The sequence below is a fragment of the Mustela lutreola genome, chromosome X, assembly GCF_030435805.1.
Source record: "Mustela lutreola isolate mMusLut2 chromosome X, mMusLut2.pri, whole genome shotgun sequence".
NCBI classification, from domain to species: Eukaryota; Metazoa; Chordata; class Mammalia; order Carnivora; family Mustelidae; genus Mustela; species Mustela lutreola.
Genome location: NC_081308.1, coordinates 76,081,407 through 76,105,130, shown reverse-complemented (window position 1 = coordinate 76,105,130; position 23,724 = coordinate 76,081,407). Strand labels below are relative to the sequence as shown.

The 23,724-nt window shown below is 36.2% G+C and overlaps 1 protein-coding gene across 2 annotated transcripts in view; it reads left to right on the top strand.

Annotated features, from left to right (window-relative positions):
• The window catches only part of CHM (CHM Rab escort protein), a 229,309-nt gene that overhangs the window by 183,916 nt on the left and 21,669 nt on the right, over positions 1 to 23,724 (top strand). For both annotated transcript variants that reach the window (XM_059157117.1, XM_059157118.1), the window contains one exon: positions 22,146 to 22,244. In XM_059157117.1, the coding sequence (XP_059013100.1) occupies positions 22,146 to 22,244 (99 nt within the window). The remainder of the gene's footprint in view (positions 1 to 22,145; positions 22,245 to 23,724) is intronic.

Genomic DNA, 23,724 nt, shown 5'->3' with positions numbered 1-23,724 from the left:
GGGAGAGCACAAGCCAGGGGGAAGGGGCAGAGGGAGAGAGAGAAGCAGACTCTCCACTGAGCAGGGAGCCCAATGTGGGGCTTGATCCCACAAGCCTGAGGTCATTACCTGAGACAAAGGGAGACAAAGGGAGATGCTTAATTCACTGAGCCACGCCGGTGCCCCAATAATCCTTTTAATGTGCTGTTGGATCCTATTAGCTAGTATCTTAGTGAGAATTTTTGCCATCTGTTTTCATCTGGGATATAGGTCTGTAATTCTCCTTTTGGGTGGGTCCTTTGGTTTGGAGATCAAGGTAATGCTTGTCTCTTACAAAGAGTTTGAAACTTTTCTTTCCATTTCTATTTTTTGAAATAGCTTCAGAAGAAAAGACATTAATTTTTCTTTAAATGTTTGGTAGAATTTCACTGGGAGACCATCTGGTCCTGGTTTCATTTGTTGGGAGATTTTTGATTACTTACTCATTTCTTTGCTGGTTATGGCTCTGTTCTGGTTTTCTTTTTCTCACTGTTTCAGTTTTGGTAGTTTATATGTTTCTAAGAATGCATCCGTTTCTTCTAGGTTGCCTAATTTGTTGGCATATAGTTGCTCATAATATGTTCTTATAATTGTATTTCTTTAGTGTTGGTTATGATCTCTCCTCTTTAGTTTTTTCTTTTTGATAATCTGTCAGAGGGTTTATCAATCTTGTTAATTCTTTCAGAGAACCAGCTCCTAGTTTTGTTGCTCTGTTCTGCTATTGTTTTGATTTCTACTGATCTCTATTCTAATCTTTATTATTTTTCTCCTGCTCTATTTAGGCTTTGTTTGCTGTTCTTTCTCCAGCTCCTTTGGGTGTAAGCTTAGGTTGTGTATTTGAGACTTTTCTTGTTTTTTGAGAATGGCCTGTATTGCTATATACTTCCCTTTAGGACCACCTTTGCTGCATCCCAAAGGTTCTGAATGGTTGTGTTTTCATTTTTATTTATTTCCATGAACTTCTTAAGTTTTTCTTTAATTTCCTAGTTGATCCATTCATTCTTCACTGGGATGTTCTTTAACCTCCATGTATTTGTGTTCCTTGCAAATTTTCACTTGTGACTGAATACAAGTTTTAAAGCATTGTGGTCTGAAAATATGTAGGGACTAGTCCCAATCTCTTGGTATTGGTTGAGACCTGATTTGTGACCCCACTATGTGATCTATTCTGGAGAATGTTCCATGCATACTCAAGAAGAATGTGTGTTCTTTTGCTTTAGGATGGAATGTTCTGAATGTATCTGTGACGTCCATCTGGTCCAGTGTGTCATTCAGAGCCTTTATTTCCTTGTTGGTCTGCTTAGATAATCTTTCCATTGCTGTGAGTGAGGTGTTAAAGTCCCCTGCTATTATTGTATTATTATCAATATGTTTCTTTAATTCTGTTTTCAATTGACTTTACAAAAATAAAACTGAAGAAATGAGAGTAAGCCAAAAGTGAAACATATATATACATATATATACATGTGTGTATATATAAAACATAAATGTGAAAATAAAAATTAAAAACTTTATTTTTTAAAGATTTTATTTATTTATTTGATAGCGAGGGGGAGCAGCAGACAGAGGGAGAAGTAGGCTCCCCGCTGAGCAGGGAGCCTTATGTGGGACTTGATCCCAGGACGCTGGGATCAATACCTGAGCCAAAGGCAGACCTTTAACTGACTGAGCCACCCAGGTGTCCCATAAATTAAAAAAACTTTAAATAAGAATTGTTAAACTATCTGAAAGGGGAAAAAATGTAAAACTGAAAGCCTAAAGAATAATAAGAAAAAATAAGAAAAAAACAGGAATGCTATAAACTGTTTTCCCTAGGAGCTGAAGCTTTGCAATTCTCTATGATCAATAAACTTGGTATTAGCTGAATGTTCCTGCTGGTCTTCTGGGCGAGGGTCCTGTTGCACTGATTCTCAGGTGTCTTTTTTCTGTTGGAATTGTAGTCCCCTTGCCAGTGGCTGTGCTCAGTGTAAGTGGCTCTGGATTGCACTGTGTGTTGCTGTTTTTGCTCCCTGGAGGCTTTCAGCACCAATGGGGGTGACTGAAAATGGTGGCACTGCAATCTCTAGCCCCAGAGTTGAAAGTTTGTGCCCCCCTATTCCTCAGTGAACCCTCGTAGAAAAGCATTCAATCACTCTTTTCTCCCTGGTTTCCATCTGAACTCTTTGTACAGCCAGCCTGTGAACTAGCGTTTTTTTCTCAGGCCTCTGACTCCATTTCCAGTGTCCAAACTTTACAGACACCTGCAGTGGACCCATGCTATTCTATCCAGGCTAGGGAGGGGTAGTCTCTTAGGGCTTCTGCCTTTTGTTGGACTCCTGCTTGGAGACCAGTCGCCAGACCATGTAGCTGTCCTAATTTATAGCAACTCAGAGCAGAAAGCTGGCGCCTAGACACTATTTGCAGCCTGCTTCCCTGTTTAAATGCATGGGAACTCTCCCACCCTCAGGCACCCCAGTTTTTTTTTTTTTTTTTTTTTTTGTGACACTGGGATCCTAAGACCACACTGTCCCATATGGGATTTTCCCACTTCGCCACCCGAGCACCTTTCAGGCTGTCTTCTCTAAGTTACAGTTTTGTGCTCCACTGCTTATAACACTTTCCGGTAGCCGGCTTATAGAGGCTTTATCTTCCCATGTCTTGGATTCCTGTCTTCACACTTCCTACCTTAAAAAAAGTGGTCACTATTCTATTCATAGAATTGCAGCAATTATTCTTCTCAGATTTCTGGTTAATTTTGCAGGTGTTCATAATGATTTGGTAACTATCTGAATTCCAGGGATCAGATGAAATTGTGGTCTCCTACTCCACCATCTTACCTCTGTACTCTACTGCTTCTTGGGGATAATCATAACATGAATAACTTTAACATTTCTTGTCCAATAGGAAGAACTGAATCATGGCTTGCCATTTCTCTTCCTAGAATTTACATATGTACATTATGCTGAGCACTACTGAGTAAATAATAAAATCCTACCATCCAGTTTTGTTTCTACAGTTTTATTTTCTAACTTAAAAAAAGTTTCTCAGAAACATTTTATACACTAGTAAATGAAAAATAAAAAGTTTAAAACACTATCTTAAGGTGTCATGATATTGAAAAAAAATGTTGACAAGTTTTTTATTTAATTTTCAGTTCTTATATTTAATGTTATGAGAATCAGTTTCCAACTTGAGTTTTTAGGAAATTTAGGAAGAATACTGTTATAGTGGAGAAGTATTGGCCCAAGAGTCTACAGAATTCCTTCAATTAATTCTTTGACCTTGAACAAGTTTCATAATTTATTAGGTCTTGGTTTCTTTATTAGAAAATGGGGGGTTTCGTCTGAAGAATTTAGAAAAGATCCCATACAAATTGAATACATGTATGCATGTATGTAGAAAAACAGCTGCCCTGTATACATGTTTGATAAAATATATGACATTTTTAAGCAAACTGGGTTTTTCTTTAAAGCTCTCTCCAGGGTGCCTGGGTGGCTCAGTGGGTTAAGCCTCTGCCTTCGGCTCAGGTCATGATCTCAGGGTCCTGGGATCAAGCCCCACATCAGGCTCCCTGCTCAGCGGGGAGCCTGCTTCCCCCTCTTTCTCTGCCTGCTTGTGATCTCTCTCTCTGTCAAATAAATAAATAAAATCTTAAAAAAAAAAAAAGCTCTCTCCAACTTTAGCTTTCTCACTTTTTTTTATGATAAAATTATTTTGCTAATCTTTAAGGTATCTTAATTTATAAATGCAAAGCCAGCAATATAGACAAATACACTGGCTTCGGTTTTTTTTTAGTCTCAATACTGAGGCTTACACCAGGAAGGTTAACTGAAAGGGAAAAGCTTGAATTTATTATTTGTACTTAGTCCTGTTACAGGACAAAAAAAAAAGGAAGTTCATGTTTGTTTGTTTGTTTTCAATTTCTTAAAGTTTGGCTTCTTTTTTCTTCCCTCTTGACTTGTGTTTTGAGCCTGTTCATAGACTTTGAGGAGTAATTTATAACTTGGACATTAAAAGTCCTTAATGGCATATTTTCCTACTTCTGTCCTAATTGAGAGTTGTGGTGTCAGAACTGGTGACAAGCTGGTCTGCCCTTGGTAGTTAGCTTATCTGTCTTCTGAAACAAAACTAATCTAATATCACAGAAGGCTTTAAACCACCCTTTCCCTTTCTCGTAATTTTTTAAATATTTTCAAGTCAGAGAAAAGAAAAATATATGCCATGTGTTTTTAAAATTATTTTTATTAACATATAATGTATTATTTGCCCCAGGAGTATAAGTATAAGTATAAGTCTGTGAATCGTCAGGCTTACACACTTCACAGCACTCACCATAGCACATACCATCCCCCAGTGTACATAACCCAACCACCCTCTCCACAACCCCCGCCCACCAGCAATCTTCATTCTGTATTGTAATATTAAGAGCCTCTTATGATAAGTATCCAAACCTTTTCTCAGCTCATTTATTTTCCTCTTTCAAAGCTCTCTGGTTACAAGCTAGTTTCTTAGTTTAGAGTGTTACATAATAATCCTCTTCCTTCACACAACTTTGACTTTTAAATCTCTTTTAAGAATATTGTCTTTTTTCCTGAACCTTTTGCATAAAATTTATCTTGAACACAAAAGAATAGGTTTTAAAAATTTCCAGAATTGTTTCTTCACAAAAAAAATTCATTATTTCCCAGGTCAAACACCAAATATTGAAAATGGTGAATACTTTCTAATGGTATAAGAATTCCACCTTTTTTTTTTTTAAGATTTTATTTATTTATTGGACAGAGAGAGAGATCACAAGTAGGCAGAGAGGCAGGCAGAGAGAGGAGAAAGCAGGCTCCCCGCTGAGCAGAAAGCCCAATGCAGGGCTGGATCCCAGCACCCTGGGATCATGACGTGAGCCGAAGGCAGAGGCTTAACCCACTGATCCACCCAGGCGCCCCAAATTCCACCTTTTAAAGGGAGGATTGTATGGAATTTGACATCATTCATACTTTTAAAAAAGTGTCTTCAGGAAAATTAAGTCTCAATTAGGGTTCCCAAGAGAACACTTTTTACTATTCTGTCAGAATGCTCTTGTTTTTATATATCTGGGTTAGCTTAGCTATGGTGTAGGTCTCCTATTTATACTAATAGTGTTGAGCTGTTAATGACCATCTATGTGCTGATTGTTTAGAAATAAAAAAAAATGAAGTATTTAGAAATAGTAAATTCTAAATACTATATAAATTTGTTATTTAATTATTAAGCAGGTTTCATTGTTATCCATTGTACCTTAACACAGTTAAGTAGACAAAGATATCTAGACTTTGGTCTCATTATATAAATGACAGGCATATAATTAGTGTGTCCAACTGAGTGGAACCAAGCGCCTTTACTTTCCTCAAAATTTGAGACTATAATGACGTAATTATGAACTAAACTTATTGCTCTTCCTATTGGAATAATCACTTGAAGAGAAATGTTGGTAAGCGCTGTAACTAATACAGTTACACCTGAGTAAATCAAACATAAAGTACATACCAGTGAGACCTCGTGGGTCATACTCATTCCTAAAATGTAATAAAATGATACTTACAGAAAGTAAATGATTTGAAGTCTCATGATTTATTGTTTAGTTTTTTTTTTAACAAAGAAATGCATTTAAAGTTATTCATGAGCAAATTAGCATGTTTGTAAGACATGCTACAAAATTATGGCTTTAGAGAAAAGATGGTAATTCTCTAATAAAATTTAAGTCTTTTTTACCTTTAAATACTGGGTTTAATTAATCTCTAAATCTAATATACTCTGTTTGCCATAGTAATCTATAAGTGAAGATTTATTTTCCTTGTAAGGATGTTATTGATTTCAAAGTTATTTGTCCCAGTTAAATAAATATGGGAAGATAAATGAATTTAAACTTGCTCAGGTACTCTTTTAGCTAATGAAGATTTTACGTCACTATTTCTGAGGATATTCTCACTTCTTTACTAAAACCCATACTCAGTTTATCTCTTTTCAGTATCATCTGATCAAATTTCACCCATTCTTGGGTCAGCACCAACTTCTTTTTTTCTTTCCATTATGAACAAGGTAGAATTTTGTAGCTTCTTGTAGTGTAATTCAGGGTTGACAGATACTATGGTATTTTAGATTAATACTATTCAGTTACTGTGTTGCATTCAGTAAAGTATAATACATAAAATTCATTTTGTAGTCTTTGTTAAAGAGAATATCCTGTTGGAAGATTATAGGCATTGTGTAATAAGAGCAATATATAATTCTCACAGTATTTTCAGTTTTTCAACAATTTTTTTGCATGATTAATTGGAATTTTAATGCATTAAAAACAAATTTATTTGACAAAAATATACCAAATAAATACAAGTTTCTTATTCAAAGTAGAAAATATAAAAATCATGTATTCAAGCATAATACTAAAATTGGTTTAATCTTTAGTCATTAAGAAAGCAAGTGATGAATTGTTAAGCAATTTAAATTTTTTTCTTTTTGTAAGATTTTATTTATTTATTTGACAGACAGAGGTTACAAGTAGGCAGAGAGGCAGGCAGAGAGAGAGGAAGGGAAGCAGGCTTCTATAGACCAGGGGTTTTTCTTCTTGTCTGCTTTGTTCATGGTTTCATATCCACTGCATAGAATAATAACAGGCAATGAGGCGCTATGGGCAGGAGTCAGAATAGTCAGGTCTGAGTGCAGGCAATAAGGATATGTATTATCTATAGAGAATTTAAAATCATTAATAAAACAAGAAAAATCATTCTTCTTTTTATTATTACCATGTACTGGAGGTTCTAAGCAATGTTGCTAATAAAATACTCCTCTCCTAGAAAACTTTTTTTTTTTTTGTCTAAGTTCTTTTTTAAAAAATATCTTATTTATTTATTTGATGGAGAGAGAGATAGAGAGAGAGAACAAACAAGAGAGGGAACACAAGCAGGGGGAGTGGAAGAGGGAGATGGAGACTTCCTACTAATCAGGGGAGCCTGATGAGGAGCTCAATCCCAGGACCCCGGGATCATCACCTGAGCCGAAGGCAGAGGCTTTAACCCACTGAGCCACCCAGGCGCCCTTAAGTTTTCTTTTTACAGATCACATATTTCAGACTTATTATTCTTTATCCTCTGCTATGCAAATACATTGTCGTTTTAAGTATATGACCAAAAATGTGCTTAAAACATTAAAATACATTATTTACTTTCACCATTTAGTCTCTTTAATGACTTTTCATGGATGTCATTTTGCCTTATCTTTGACTTGATTTTGAATTTGTAAAACTGTAAGTGTACAACTGAAGCATACTTTCAAATGACATAGAAATAGTATATATGAAAGCTACTTCCCAATCAGCTAAACAGTTAACCAGGAAGATGCATTCTAACAATACATTATTATATGGTAATCGAGAGTATAGGCTAGGTTCAAATCCTAACTGTGACATAATAGCTGAATGACTTTAGGCAAGCTGCTTAATCTTTCTGTGCCTCAGCTTCCCCATAATGATAGTATCTATACTGCAGGACTGTTGTAAGGATCAGATTCATGTGAACAGTGTATGGCACTTATAAAACTCAAGAAATATCTTCACTTAAATTTCGAATGTAGGTGACATACAATGTTACATTAGTTTCGGGTGTACAACAAAGCAATTCAGCTTCCCTGTACATTACGCTATGCTCCCCACAATTGTAGCTACCATCTCTTCCCATACAATACTATACAACATCATTGACATATTCATTATGCTATTCCTTTTATTCCTATGACTTGTTTATTCCATCACTGGAATCCTGTATGTCCCATTCCCCTTCATCCATTTTGTCCGTCACATCACTGCCCTTCCCACTGACAACCATCAGTTTTATCTCTGTATTTATAAGTCTGATTCTGTTTTTTTGCTTGTGTGTGTGTTTTTTTTATTAGACTCCAGATAAGAGTGAAATCATATGGTATTTGTCTTTCTCAGTCTGATTTATTTTATTTATTATTAGAATATTATTAGAATAACATTGTATAGGTACATCCATGTTGTTGTAAATAGCAAAATCTCATCCATTTTATGGCTGCATAATATTTCATTATATGTAAACAGATAAAACATGTATTATATAGTTATATATAATATGTATAATAACATATGCTAATATATTGATTATTATTATTAATACATGTTATTACTAAAAATATTAGCATATTTCCAATTACTAGTATATAACTAAATATATAATACATAGTCTATATTAATAAAGTTTATATAATAAGTATTTTTTTTCCTTTTTTATGTTTGTTTCAAGTTTTTATTTAAATTCTAGTTAGTTAAGGTATAATGTAACATTAGTGTCAGGAGTGGAATTTAGTGATTCATCACTTAAAAATACTACCCTGTGCTCATCAAAGCAGGGGCACTCCTTAATACCCATCACCCACTTAGCCCATCACCTGCCCACCTCCCTCTATCAACCTTCCATTTGTTCTCTAGAGTTAAGTCTAGAGACTTAACTCCCCCTCTTTTATTTTTGTGCTCTCTTCTCCTGTGTTCATATGTTTTGTTTCTTTAATTTTGTGAGTGAAATCGTATGCTATTTGTTTCTCTGACTTTTCTCTATGGTAATACACTGTAGCTCCATTAATGACATTGCAAATGGTAAAATTTGATTCATTTTATTCTTCTTGATTGGGTGAGTAATATTACACACACACCATCTTCTTTATCCATTCATTGGTTGATGAACATTTGGGCTCTTCCCATAGTTCGGCTATTGTTGATAATGTTGCTATAAACATTGGGTGCATGTCCTCCTTTAAATCAGTATTTTTGTATCCTTTGGGCAAATATCTAGTAGTACAATTGCTGGGTGGTTTTATTTTTAACTTTTGAGGAACCTCCATGCTGTTTTACAGAGTAGCTGTACCATTTGCATTCCCACTAACAATGTAAGACTTCCCCTTTCTCTGCATCCTTGCCATCTTGCCAACATCTGTTAATTCCTCTGTTGTTGATTCTGACCATTCTTGTAGGTATAAGGTGATATCTCATCCTGGTTTTGATTTGTATTGCCCTGATGACGAGTGATATTGAGCATCCTTTCATGTGTCCATTAGCCATTTTATGTCTTTTTTTTTAAGATTTTATTTATTTGACAGAGAGAAATCACAAGTAGACAGAGAGGCAGGCAGAGAGAGAGAGAGGGAAGCAGGCTCCCCGCTGAGCAGAGAGCCTGATGCGGGACTCGATCCCAGGACCCTGAGATCATGACCTGAGCTGAAGGCAGCGGCTCAACCCACTGAGCCACTCAGGCGCCCTGCCATTTTATGTCTTATTTGGAAAAATATCTATTCATGTCTTCTGCCCATTTCTTAACCAGATTATTGTTGTTTTTGTTTGGGTTTTTTTTTGTTTGTTTTTTTGGGGTGTTGAGTTTGAAAGTTCTTCATAGATTTTAGGTACTAGCCCTTCATCAGATATGTCATTTGCAAATATCTTCTCCCATTCCATAGGTTACCTTTTAGTTTTGTTGATTATTTCCTTTGCTATGCAGAAGCTTTTTATCTTGAAGTCTCAATAGTTCATTTTTGCTTTTGTTTCTCTTGCCTCTGGAGATGTGTCTAGTAAGAAGTTGCTACGGCCAAGGAGAAAGGATTCTGCCTGTATTCTCCTCTAGGATTTTAATGATTTCCTGTCTCATATTTAGGTCTTCCATCTGTTTTTTTTTTTTTTTTTTTTTTTTTTTAATTTGTGTATGGTGTAAGAAAGTGGTCCATTTCATTCTTCTGCATGTGGCTGTCCAATTTTCCCAACACCATTTGTTGAAAAAACTCTTTCTCCCATTGCATATTCTTTCCTGCTTTGTTGAAGACTAGTTGAGTCTATTTTATTGTTTTCAGAGTACAGATCTTACATGTTTATTCCTAGGTATTTTATGGGTTTTGGTACAATTATAAATGGGACTGATTCCTTGATTTCTCTTTCTGCTTCATTATTGGTGTCAAGAAATGCAGCAGGTTTCTGTACATTGGTTTTGTATCCAATGAATTTTCTGAATAGACTATCATGTCATCCGCAAATAGTGAAAGTTTGCCTTCTTCCTTATCCATTTGGATGCCTTTTATTTCTTTTTGTTGTCAGGTTGCTGTGGCTAGGACTTCTATTATGGTGTTAAATAACAGTGGTTAAAATGGACATCCCCATCTTGTTCCTGACCTTAGAGTAAAATCTCAGTTTTTCCCACTGAGGATGATATTAGCTGTGTTTCTCTCATATATAGCCTTTTATTATGTTGAGGTATGTTCTCTTTATCCTTATTTTGTTTAGGGTTTTTATCAAGAACGGATGTTGTACTTGGACAAATTCTTTTTCTGCATCTATTGAAAGGATCATATGGTTCTTACCTTTTATTAAAGTGGTGTGTCATGTTGATTGATTTACAAATATTGAACCATCCTTGCAGCCCAGGAAATCCCACTTGAATGTTTCCTTTAATGTACTGTTGGATTCAGTTTCCTAGTATCTTGTTGAGAATTTTTGCATCTGTGTTCCTGAAGGATATTGGCCTATAGTTCTGTTTTTTAGTGGAGTCTTTGTCTTATTTGGAATCAGACAAACTAGATTTTGTTCAGAAAATGCTGTCCTCATGGAATGAATTTGGATGTTTTCCTTCTGTTGCTGTTTTTTGGAATATTTTGAGAAGAATAGGTATTAACCCTTCTTTAAATGTTTATTAGAATTCCCCTGGGAAGCCATCTGGACCTGCAGTTTCATTTGTTGGGAGATTTTTGATTACTGATCGAAATTTTTTGCAGGTTGTGGTCTGTTTAAATTTTATATTTCTTTCTGTTTCAGTTTTTATAGTTTGTTTCTAGGAGTTTACCGATTTCTTCCAGATTGTACAATTTGTTGGCATATACTTTTTCATAGTATTCTCTTATAATTGTATTTCTATGGTGTCAGTTGTGATTTCTCCTTTCTCATTTATCATTTATTTGGTTCCTTTCTCTTTTCTTTTTGATAAGTCTGACTGGGGTTTATCAGTTTCATTAATTCTTTCAAAGAACCAGCTCCTGGTTCCATTAATCTATTCTACTGGTTATTTTAATTTATGTATCATTTATTTCTACTCTAATCTTTATTATTTCCTTTCTTCTGCTAGCTTTCAGCTTCATTCATTGTTCTTATTCTAGCTGCTTTAGGTTTAAGTTTAGGTTGTATATTGGAGACTTTTCCTGTTTCTTGAGGTAGGCCTGTATTGCTGTATACTTCGCTCTTATGACCACTGTTACTGCATCCCAAAGGTTTTGAACCATTGCATTTTCATTTTTGTTGTTTCCATGTTTTACTCTTCTTTTTCTTTGATGTCTTCGTTGGCCCATTTATTGTAGTATGTTGTTTAAAATCCATGTATTTGTGGTCTTTTCAAATTTTTCGTGTGGTTTTCAATTTTCATAGCATTTTGATCATAAAATATTCATGGTATGACCTCAGTCTTTTTGTACTTTTTGAGGCTTGATTTTTAAAATATTTTATTTATTTATTTATTTGACAGACAAATCACAAGTAGGCAGAGAGGCAGGCGGGGGGGGGGGGTAGCAGGCTCCCCGCCAAGCAGAGAGCCCAATATGGGGCTCCATCCCCGCAGCCTGGGATCATGATCTGAGCCGAAGACAGAGGCTTTAACCCACTGAGCCACCCAGGCGCCCTGAAGCTTGATTTTTTAATGTAGTAGGCGATCTATTCTGAAGAATGTTCCCTGTGCACTTGAAAAGAATTTGTGTTCTCCTGCTTTAGGGTAGATGTTGTGAATATATCTGTTAAGTCCAGCTGGTTCAATGTGTCATTCAAAGCCATTGTTTCCTTGTTGATCTTGTGTTTAGATGATCTGTCCATTGCTGTAAGTGGGGTGTGTAAGTCCCCTACTATTATTGTATTATTATCAATTACTGTCTTTTAGTTTGTTATTAATTGTTCTACATATTTGTGTGCTCCCATGTTGGGGGCATAAATATAATTGCTTGATCCTCTTGGATAGACCCTTTTATTATGATATAGTGCCGTTCTTCATCTCTTGTTAAGGCCTTTGGTTTAAAATCTCATTTGTCTGATGTAAGTATTCTTACTCCACCTTTTCTTTTGACTTCCATTTGCATGAGAAATGTTTCTCCATCCCCTCACTTTCAATCTGCAGATGTCTGGGTCTGAAATGAGTCTCTATTAGGCAGCGTATAGATGGGTATTGTTTTTTTTTTTTTTATCCATTCTTATATCCTATGTCTTTTGATTGGAATGTTTAGTCCATTTACATTCAGAGTAATTATTGATAGATACGGATTTTATTACTGCCATTTTATTACTTGTTTTGTCATTTTCTGGAGATTTTCTCTGTTCCTTTTTTTTTTTTTTTTGGAAAAAAACCACAAGGAGATACAACCTTACACTAATTACAATGGCAAAAAAAGCCCTCAGATTGTTTCCCGAGTCCATAGTCTGTCATGGTTCATCTTCCTCTCTGACTTCTCCCCCTTCGGTTTTCCCTCCCTTCCTCTATGGTCCTCCATGCTATTCTTTATAGTCCACATATGAGTGAAACCATATGATAATTGTCCTTCTCTGCTTGACTTATTTCACTTAGCATAATCCCCTGCAGTTCCAACCATGTCAGTGCAAATGGTAGGTGTTCATCCTTTCTGATGGGTAAATAATATTCCATTATACCACGCCTTTTTTATCCATTCATCTGTTGAAAGGCATCTTGGCTCTTTCCACAGTTTGACTATTGTGGGCATTGCTATTATGAACATTGGGGTGCTTGTGGCCCTTCTTTTCACTACTCTATATCTTTGAGGTAAATGCCTAGTAGTCCAGTTGCAGGGTTCTATTTTTAACATCTTGTGGAAGCTCAATACTGTTTTCCAGAGTGACTATACCAGCTTTCATTCCCACCAACAGTGTAAGAGGGTACCCCTTTCTCCACATCCTTGCCAACATTTGTTGTTTCTTGACTTGTTAATTTTTGCCATTGTAATTAGTGTAAGGTTGTATCTCCTTGTGGTTTTGATTTGTACTTCCCTGACAGCTAGTGATATTAAACATTTTTTCATTTTTCTGTTAGCCATTTTTATGTCTTCTTTGGAGAAGTGTCTGTTCATGTCTTATGCCCATTTTTTGGCTGGATTACTTATTTTTTGGATGTTGAGTTTGAGAAGTTCTTTATAGATCTTGGACACCAACCCTTTATCTGTAATGTCATTTGCAAATATCTTCTCCCATTCCCTGGTTTGCCTCTTTGTTTTGTTGACTGTTTCCTTTGCTATGTAGAAGCTTTTTATCTTGATGAAGTCCCAAAAGTTCATTTTTGCTTTTGTTTGCCTTGCCTTTGGAGACATGTCTTGAAAGAAGTTGCTGTGGCCAAGATGAAAGAAATTAATACCTATGTTCTTCTTTAGGATTTTCATGGATTCCTGTCTCACATTGAGGTCTTTCATCCATTTTTGAGTTTATTTTTGTGTGCGGTATAAGAAAATAATCGTTTGAGTCTTCTGCATATGGCTGCTTAATTTTCCCAGTACCATTTATTGAAGAGACTTGTCTTTTTTCCATTGAATATTCTTTCCTGATTTGTCAAAGATTAGTTGACCATAGAGTTGAGGGTCCTTTTCTTGGGTCTCTATTCTGTTCCACTGGTCTGTGTCTGTTTTTGTACCAATACCCTTCTGTCTTGATGATCACAGCTTTGTAATATTATAGCTTGAAGTCAGGTATTGTGATGACCCTAGCTTTGGTTTTCTTTTTCAATATTCCCTTAATGATTTGGGGTCTTTTCTGGTTCCACACAAATTTTAGGATTGTTTGTTCCAATTCTGTGAGAAATGCCAATGGTATTTTGATAGGGATTGCATTGATGTGTAGATTGCTCTGGGCAGCATAGACATTTTAGCGATGTTTATTCTTCCAGTATATGAACATGGAATATTTTTTCATCTCTTTGTATCTTCCTTCATTTCTTTCATAAGTGTTCTACAGTTTCTAGAGTATAGATCCTTTACTTCTTTGGTTAGGTTTATTCCTAGGTATCTTACAGTGTTTGGTGCTATTGTAAGTGTAGTCAATTCCTTAATTTCTTTTTCTTCAGTCACATTGTATTGTATAGAAATGTGACTGATTTCTGTGCACTCATTTTGTATTCTGCCATGTTTCTGAATTGCTGTATGAATTCTTGTAATTTGGGGGTACTCCTTTAGTTTTTGTTTGAGAAACTGTTTATCTCTCGTTTTATTCCAAATGATAGCCTTGCTGGATAGAGTATTCTTCACTGGATTTTTTCCATTCGTTCCCATTGAATATATTGTGCCATTCCCTCTGGCTTGCTAAGTCTGTGGAATGATCTGCAGCTAGCCTTTTGCATCTTCCCTTGTGAGTCAAGGACTTGTTCAAGTTCCTGTTTTTAGGATTTTTTTCCTTTATCACTCTATTTTGCAAATTTCAGTACAGTACGTTTTAGTGTTGGCCTGCTTTTGTTGATTTTGGTGGGAGTTTCATGTCCTCCTGGATCTGAATGTCTGTTTTTTGTTCCCTAAATTACAGAAGTTTTTATCTATTACTTCCTCAAATAAACCTTCTGCCCCCTTGCTCTCTCTTTTTTTTGTCTTATCATATGAATGTTATTACATTTGATAGAGTCACTGAGTTCCATGTCTGTTTTTGTGATCAATAATTCTTTCTCTGTTTTGATCAGCTTCATTATTTTCCATTGTTCTATTTTCTTTATCACTCATTTGTTTCTCTGCTTCTTTTTTTATGCTATTCACTTTATTTTTTTCAATTTATTTATTTTCAGAAAAACAGTATTCATTATTTTGTCACCACACCCAGTGCTCCATGCAGTCCATGCCCTCTATAATACCCACCACCTGGTACCCCAACCTCCCACCCCCAGGCCACTTCAAACCCCTCAGATTGTTTTTCAGAGTCCATAGTCTCTTATGATTCACCTCCCTTTCCAATTTCCCCCAACTCCCTTCTCCTCTCTAACACCCCTTGTCCTCCATTCTGTTTGCTATGCTCCACAAATAAGTGAAACCATATGATAATTGACTCTCTCTGCTTGACTTATTTCACTCAGCATAATCTCTTCCAGTCCCGTCCATGTTGCTACAAAAGTTGGGTATTCATCCTTTCTGATGGAGGCATAATACTCCATAGTGTATATGGACCACATCTTCCTTATCCATTTGTCCGTTGAAGGGCATCTTGGTTCTTTCCATAGTTTGGCGACTGTGGCCATTGCTGCTATAAAATTTGGGGTACAGATGGCCCTTCTTTTCACGACATCTGTATCTTTGGGGTAAATACCCAGGAGTGCAATGGCAGGGTCATAGGGAAGTTCTATTTTTAATTTCTTGAGGAATCTCCACACTGTTCTCCAAAGTGGCTGCACCAACTTGCATTCCCACCAACAGTGGAAGAGGGTTCCCCTTTCTCCACATCCTCTCCAACACATGTTGTTTCCTGTTTTGCTAATGAAAATACAGAAAGGGAAATTAGAGAATCGATTCCATTTACTATAGCACCAAGAACCATAAAATACCTGGGAATAAACCTAACCAAAGAGGTAAAGGATCTGTACTTGAGGAACTACAGAACACTCATGAAAGAAATTGAAGAAGACACAAAAAGATGGAAGATCATTCCATGCTCTTGGATCAGAAGAATAAACATTGTTAAAATGTCTATACTGCCTACAGCAATCTATACTTTTAATGCCATTCCGATCAAAATTCTACCGGTATTCTTCAAAGAGCTGGAGCAAATAATCCTAAAATATGTATGGTATCAGAAGAGACCCCGAATCGCTAAGGAAATGTTGAAAAACAAAAATAAAGCTGGGGGCATCACATTACCTGATTTCAAGCTTTATTACAAAGCTGTGATCACCAAGACAGCATGGTACTGGCATAAAAACAGACACATAGACCAGTGGAACAGAGGAGAGAGCCCAGATATGGACCCTCAACTCTACGGTCAATTAATCTTCGACAAAACAGGAAAAAATATACAGGGGAAAAAGACAGCCTCTTCAATAAATGGTGCTGGGAAAACTGGGAAGCTATATGTAGAAGAATGAAATTCAACCATTCTCTTACACCGTACACAAAGATAAACTCAAAATGGATAAAAGACCTCAACGTGACACAGGAATCCATCAGAATCCTAGAGGAGAATATAGGCAGTAATCTCTTCGATATCAGCCACAGCAACTTCTTTCAAGATATGTCTCCAAAGGCAAAGGAAACTAAAACGAAAATGCACTTTTGGGACTTCATCAAAATCAAAAGCTTCTGGGTGCCTGGGTGGCTCAGTGGGTTAAGCCACTGCCTTCAGCTCAGGTCATGATCTCAGGGTCCTGGGATCGAGTCCCACATTGGGCTCTTTGCTCGGCAGGGAGCCTGCTTCCCTCTCTCTCTCTCTCTGCCTACCTCTCTGTCTACTTGTGATCTCTCTATATAAAATAAATAAAAAAAATCAAAAGCTTCTGCACAGCAAAGGAAATGGTCAAAAAAACAAAGAGGCAACCCATGGAATGGGAGAAGATATTTGCAAATAACAGTACAGACAATAGGTTGAAATCCAGGATCTATAATGAACTCCTCAAACTCAACACACACGAAACAGGCAAACATATCAAAAAATGGGAAGAAGATATGAACAGACACTTCTCCAATGAAGACATACAAATGGCTATCAGACACATGAAAAAATGTTCATCATCATTAGCCCTCAGGGAGATTCAAATTAAAACCGCATTGAGATATCACCTTACACCTGTTAGAATGGCCAAAATCAACAAAACAGGAAACAACATGTGTTGGAGAGGATGTGAAGAAAGGGGAATCCTCTGCTTCTTCTATTCTTGTTGTCATTACATCCAGTCTTTTTAGAATCTCAGTTTTAAAAAAAAAAAGAATCTCAATTATTGCGTTTTTCATCTATTTGTTAACCCCTTTATCTCTGTGGTAAGGGCCTCCCTGAAGTCTTCTATTCTCTTCTCAAGCCTGGTGAGTATCATTATGATCGTTGCTTTAAAATATCCAGGTTATTTTACTTTTATCTGTTTCAGTTTTATCCCGGGCTGTGATCTTTTCTTGTTATTTCTTTTGAAATGAATTCTTCTGTCTTGGCATTTTATCTAAGTCTCTGTTTTCTTCTCTGTGTTAGAAAAGCCTGTTGTGTCTTCTTCTCCTGAGAGTAATGACTTTACGAATAGGTCAGATGGTGTCCAGGGCCCGGCGAGTGTCTCTGATGTATGCAGTGTGCCCTCTGCTGCTTTGTTTTCACTGCTCTGTCCTTCAAGCAAGCCTCTGCAAAGGCTCTCCTTGCCTGCAGTGGGAATTGTTTGGATCTTGGCCAGTGTATAGGGAGTTTTAACTAGGCATACTCTGGCCTACTTGTTAAATGAGACCTGGTGCTACTTCCACTAGAACTGAAGCCTTGATGAACTCTCTGGTCAGTATATGTGGTATGTGTGAGGATTTCTATTGGTCTTGTGAACAAGGGGCCTGTTGCACTTGGACTTGTACACATTTGCAGGAGAAAAGTAGTACCAGCAGACTGCAGGTTGGGTAGGACTTGGTGGAGGAGGGAAATGGTGCCAGCCAGGTCCTTTGTCTCTGGAGAGTGGTCTCTGTGCTGCTGCTCTCAGGTAATCATTCCCAGAAGAGGGAACAATTTCCTCTTTTGTGTTCCAAGTGTTACTCAGATAAGTGTTTTCATGCGATCTCTGTGTTGCTTGCCTGCCTGGAGCAGTGCAGTGCACTTTGGGCTCTATCCCAGCCAAGCCTGCTAACTTTTAAAACTCCAAACTGTAGGGAAGTTCTTTTGTGGGGGCCTGCACTGGTCTTTTGGAGGAGGGTCTCATGGTACTGGGACAGATGCAGGTTTGAACGAGGGCAATCATTCTAGAGTGTAGGTACTTGGGATTTGGAGCAAGCAGGCTAAATAGACAGTGTCTGAGTAGTTGCTTTCAGCAGGTGTCTCTCTGCCTGTTATGAGGGGGAAGGGGGTGGAAACGGTGCCTGTTAGCTTTTTTGTCCCAAGAGAGTTGTCTCTGTGAATGCCACCTCTCCCATATGAGCTCCAAAAAGAGTAAATAGTTTCTCTTCTGTGTGCCTTAGGTGATCCTCAGATTGCACTCTGTTCTGGGGTTAGTTGCCTGCCTTGTTTCCAGGAATAGGGCAGTGCTCTCAGGGCTCTATCCCAGCCAAGCCTGTGGACCTCTCAAAGTCCAGTCTTTGAGCCCACTGTTTGCAAAAATTCATGAAAATCAGCCCCTCCTATTTTCCAGCCAATGGCTTTGGGGAACTGTTCTTGTGCATTTCCCTATGAGCTCTTTCCTCTCCCTCTCTCTCTCTCTTTCTCTCTTTCTCTTTTACTAGTTGTGTTTGAGGGCACTTTTGTCACTTTCAAATGTGCTCATTGTCATGCAAACTCCGAGTAGAAATCCTGGTTCTTTGTATTTCAGAACAAAAGCTGAAACTTGTTAAAGGGTAATAGCTTATTATATGAGAGACCAGTGTTCTAATCCCAGTTTTAGAGAACTGAAAACATGGTGGTATTTCTAGTTTCATGTTGGTGATGTCAGACTTGTGAAATTCAGATACCTTTGTTTCCGTTGTACTGATTGTGACTAGCACTCCATTCATCAAATTTTCAAGTATTACTGTTATGTTCTATGAATTAAAGCTTATTTTGCACTAAGTTTCTTTAATGCCAATCAAATCTGAGTATTATTGCCAGCAGAGAAATTGTGATAGAGAATACATTTCATAATCTTTAAGATAATTAAGACTTTAAGCAGTTGCTAAATGAAGTAAAAAGTAAAAGGAGCATAGTTTATGAAAGGTACAGAGCCAAGGTTTACAACAATTTGAGTTTTAATATCACATGATTCCAATGGGTAATGTTTTCACTTCTGTTGTATCTTCTGCAATCTTAGTAATAGTTGTTGATTGGTATTAATAAGTGTTATGCTTTTAGGAAAGGATTTGGCCCATCTGATTTAATTTTTTAAATTAAATTAATTTATTTATTTTCAGAAAAACAGTATTCATTATTTTGTCACCACACCCAGTGCTCCATGCAATCCATGCCCTCTATAATACCCACCACCTGGTACCCCAACCTCCCACCCCCAGGCCACTTCAAACCCCTCAGATTGTTTTTCAGAGTCCATAGTCTCTCATGATTCACCTCCCCTTCCAATTTCCCCCAACTCCCTTCTCCTCTCTAACACCCCTTGTCCTCCATGCAATTTGTTATGCTCCACAAATAAGTGAAACCATATGATAATTGAATCTCTCTGCTTGACTTATTTCACTCAGCATAATCTCTTCCAGTCCCGTCCATGTTGCTACAAAAGTTGGGTATTCATCCTTTCTGATGGAGGCATAATACTCCATAGTGTATATGGACCACATCTTCCTTATCCATTTGTCCGTTGAAGGGCATCTTGGTTCTTTCCATAGTTTGGCGACTGTGGCCATTGCTGCTATAAAATTTGGGGTACAGATGGCCCTTCTTTTCACGACATCTGTATCTTTGGGGTAAATACCCAGGAGTGCAATGGCAGGGTCATAGGGAAGTTCTATTTTTAATTTCTTGAGGAATCTCCACACTGTTCTCCAAAGTGGCTGCACCAACTTGCATTCCCACCAACAATGGAAGAGGGTTCCCCTTTCTCCACATCTTCTCCAACACATGTTGTTTCCTGTTTTAATTTTAAATCACTTTTAGCAGTTATTGAGCTAGTTAATTTTGTGAAGAAGAATTAAAGTTACATAATGCATTTAAAGTAATTATTGATAGGTATCACTATTGCCATTTTGTTAATTGTTTTCTGGTTGTTTTGTAGTTCTTTTCCCTCTCTTGCTTTCTTCCTTTGTGATTGATGAGTTTCTGTAGTGTTATGTTTGGCTTTCTTTCTCCTAGTATTTGGTGTATCTATTACACTTTTGAGTTTGTGGTTACCATGAGGTTTATATATAACTTCCTAAATAAGCAGTAGTCTATATTAATTTGATCATAACAAAAAAAGCAGGAAGTGTAAGGAGAAAAGAATTGTTGTTTATGCTTTAAATTTGTAGATCAATTAATAATGTAACATCTAATTGAATTAGTGTACAGACATTAGAATTCAGGTTATGAATATCTTTAGTATTTCTTTCCAAAATTTGTTTTTGTTTTTTAAGATGTTATTTATTTGAGAGAGAGCATGAGCAGGGGGAGGGTTAAAGGTAAAGGGAGAATCAGAGTCCCCCGCTCCCCGCTGAGCGGGGAGTCCTGGACTAGATCCCAGGACCCCGGAATCATGACCTGAGCTGAAGGCAGATGCTTAACCAACTGAGCCACCCAGGGCACTCCTCTTTCTAAGAATTGTTATAAAACCCATTAAGTGTAAATTGACAATCTGACTTGACTGCTAGAAATTTTTGGTGGTACTCCCTGAACCGAACTATGATATATTGTTATAAAACAAAAGGATATAATTATTCCAGTATATATTTCTTTTATATATCCTGTTAAATGGAACCAGTAGTCTACCATTAAGATATTCAAAATATACTTTTATTTATATTCATGTTCATCTGCTTTTTCCCTAGTACACATCAATTGAGTAGGAAGAACTGGAAAATTGAGAACTTTGGCATGGATATTGGTATATCATGAAACAGGATACATTCTCCCAAGTTTTATCAGGGATTTCTATCTTTGTAGTTATATACCCCCATTTAATTCAGCAATTACCTAGGGAGTTTAAACTCCCCAGCAAAGATATGGCATTTGAAAAACTTTAGTTAATTAGAAATAATTTTGTTGTGAAGGTTATTATATCTTTTGAAATGATTAGTATCCTATGTCTTACTATATCCCAGGATCAGTGGGAATCACTCTTACAGTCATATAAAAACTATACTCACATAAAGTAGAAACCATCTTAGAATATCATTTTTTTGGTGGACCTGAAAAAAATATTTACTACAAAATTTATTGTAGCTCAGAAGGTTATTGAGTCCTCAATTTATGCTTAGAATAAAATGATTTATAATAATGAGAATCTCTTTCTGATGTTGACTTCCGTGATAAACTTTGAACTGTCTTCCTAGGTTTAAAAAAAAAAAAGAAAATCTACTAGTATAAACTTCCAGAAAAGGAGTGGGTATACTTTTCTACTGGTGTTTGAGGGGAAAGAATTTCTCAGTACTTATACCATTCCTAATATATTCTTTATGTTCTTATTTTATCCTGCCCCAGACCCTTTCCTGGACCATAAGAATTTCTCCCATTTAGGGATCCCTTTAATCCTTTCTTTCAGTACACAGAACTTTTTGCCTTTCCTTTATATTTGTGTGTTGGCCTTTAGCAATTCTAAGTGTACTAGGCTACAGTACCTCTCTGAAGGGCCTTTTTTTCTGCATGATATTTATTTTCTCATGCACACATTCTCCAAGGCCAGGCCCCATGAATATGTAAATGTAAAAAGGAAATGATTTGGGATTTCTGAAAATACTATATACTGCTTTAACTTGTGTCATTCATGGACTTTAGAGTATATGTATCACTCAAACTAAGACAACAGTGTTCCCCGAAAATGTTTCTTAGAAAACCCTACAATGAATAGATATATTAACTTATCAGTAAAGTTTATATTAAATGGATTCTTCCATCTGAAGAATATGAAGTATGTTCTCTAAGTAAATAAATAATCCATTTTCAATCTTTTTTACACAGTTACTTTGCTTAGCAATCCTTTATCCATCCTCTTTGGGAATGTTATAAGGATAAGTTAAGCTCTTTCTATGAATAAATGGTTTCCCAAGCTTTTCTACTCCGCTAGTTTTACAAAATGAACCACTAACTGCCTCCTCTTCTTGGGTCTTAGTGTGCTCTTAATTAATAGTTAATACATATTTCAGCTATTAACACATATAGAATATTGTTATGATTTTTACATATTCCCCATCTCTAGATTATAAATTCCTTAAAGGCAGGAGCCATGACTTGCTCAGCTCTCTATTTCCCCTGGCCCCAGTTTAGAGCCTTGAAAATAGTATCATGCAGTGAAATGTGTTTAAGCAGGAACTCAAGATATTTTTGTTTTAAACAGATTTGGTTCATTTGACTTGTACGTCTTCTAAAACAGCAAGAGAAGATTTAGAACCAGTTGTGCGGAAATTGTTTACTCCATATACCGAAACAGAGATAGGTAAGAATAACCATCAGTGATTCATGATGAAAAGGTAATATAACGACTTTACTCCTTAGGTATTTCATTACGTTTTCTGCAACCTGTTCAGAAATAGTCCTTACACATTTTAGTAACGTAAACTAGCACATTCTCTTCCTAAAAATGGGAAAATGTTCACTCTGTAATGGTAAAGGAAAAATAATATGTTTCACACACAACATGTAAAAGTGCAAAAGACACACATTTATATACATACATACATACATGTGTAAGAAAAAAAGACTGCCTGTAAATCGCTCGGTTTTGGTGAAATTATGGACTTTTTTTTTTTTTTAAAGATTTTATTTATTTATTTGACAGAGATCGCAAGTAGGCAGAGAGGCAGGCAGAGAGAGAGGAGGAAGCAGGCTCCCTGAGGAGCAGAGAGCCCGATGCAGGACTCGATCCCAGGACCCTAGGATCATAACCTGAGCCGAAGGCAGAGGCTTTAAGCCACTGAGCCACCCAGGCACCCTGGACTTTTTTTTTTCTTATAATTTTCTTCATTTTATAGATCTTATACAAAAAGTATACCTTTATCAGAAAAAGTTTACCTTCATTTAAAAAAATTGAGATAATATTTTAATATTATCTTAAATAATTATGATATATTAATTGACAAATGTAGGAATCCTTTCTAATAATTGTCCTTTAATGTATAGCTTGCTAGTGATGTGATAAATATTTAGCTCTCAAAATATATATGCCACTATGCTACTTATTCATGGTGGAAAAGTGTTTTCCAACCATAAATTTCTAAATGTTTCTCCTCATATCATAGGGGAGCTCTTGTAGGTATAAATGGAGCAAATTGTAGTGTATTTTGTATGTAATGATAAAAAAGTAGCCTAATGGATATTATTAGTTTATATTAAGTGAGGTTTATATGAAATGAGGTTGATTTTCATTTTAGGATGTTCATGTCCACTTGAATCTTGACCAGTTTCTTCACTGAGTCATACATCTTTTTTCCTTTGGATATTATGCTTATTCAGGCAACCATTTATTTACTCCTACCTGTTGTATTTTCTTTTAGTTCATCTCCTATGTGTCTTCTTTTCCTAATGTAGAGATAGTATATAGTGGGGCATTTATATTTACAGAAAAAAACTGATTTTTAAGAACTAATGTCAATATAATTAATTTCTTTTTCTTTTTCTGCCACATGAATAAAATCCTGAAATCTGAAACTTTATTTCACTTTAGTTTGGAATTTAGTTTGTTTCCTATTTACATTTTATTCATTGGAAATTTTCCTATAAATGTTTGGATTATTGTGAAAAATTTGAGTGCAAAGTTATGATACATGATAATATTTTCAAACTTAATGTAGAATCATGGATTTATCTTTGGCTTTGATTATCTTGCTTTTAAAAACAATTTTTTTCCTTGTTTCTGAAATTTCATTTTGTGATGTCCCAATAATATACTAGATTGGAACCTTGTATCATTGCTCTTC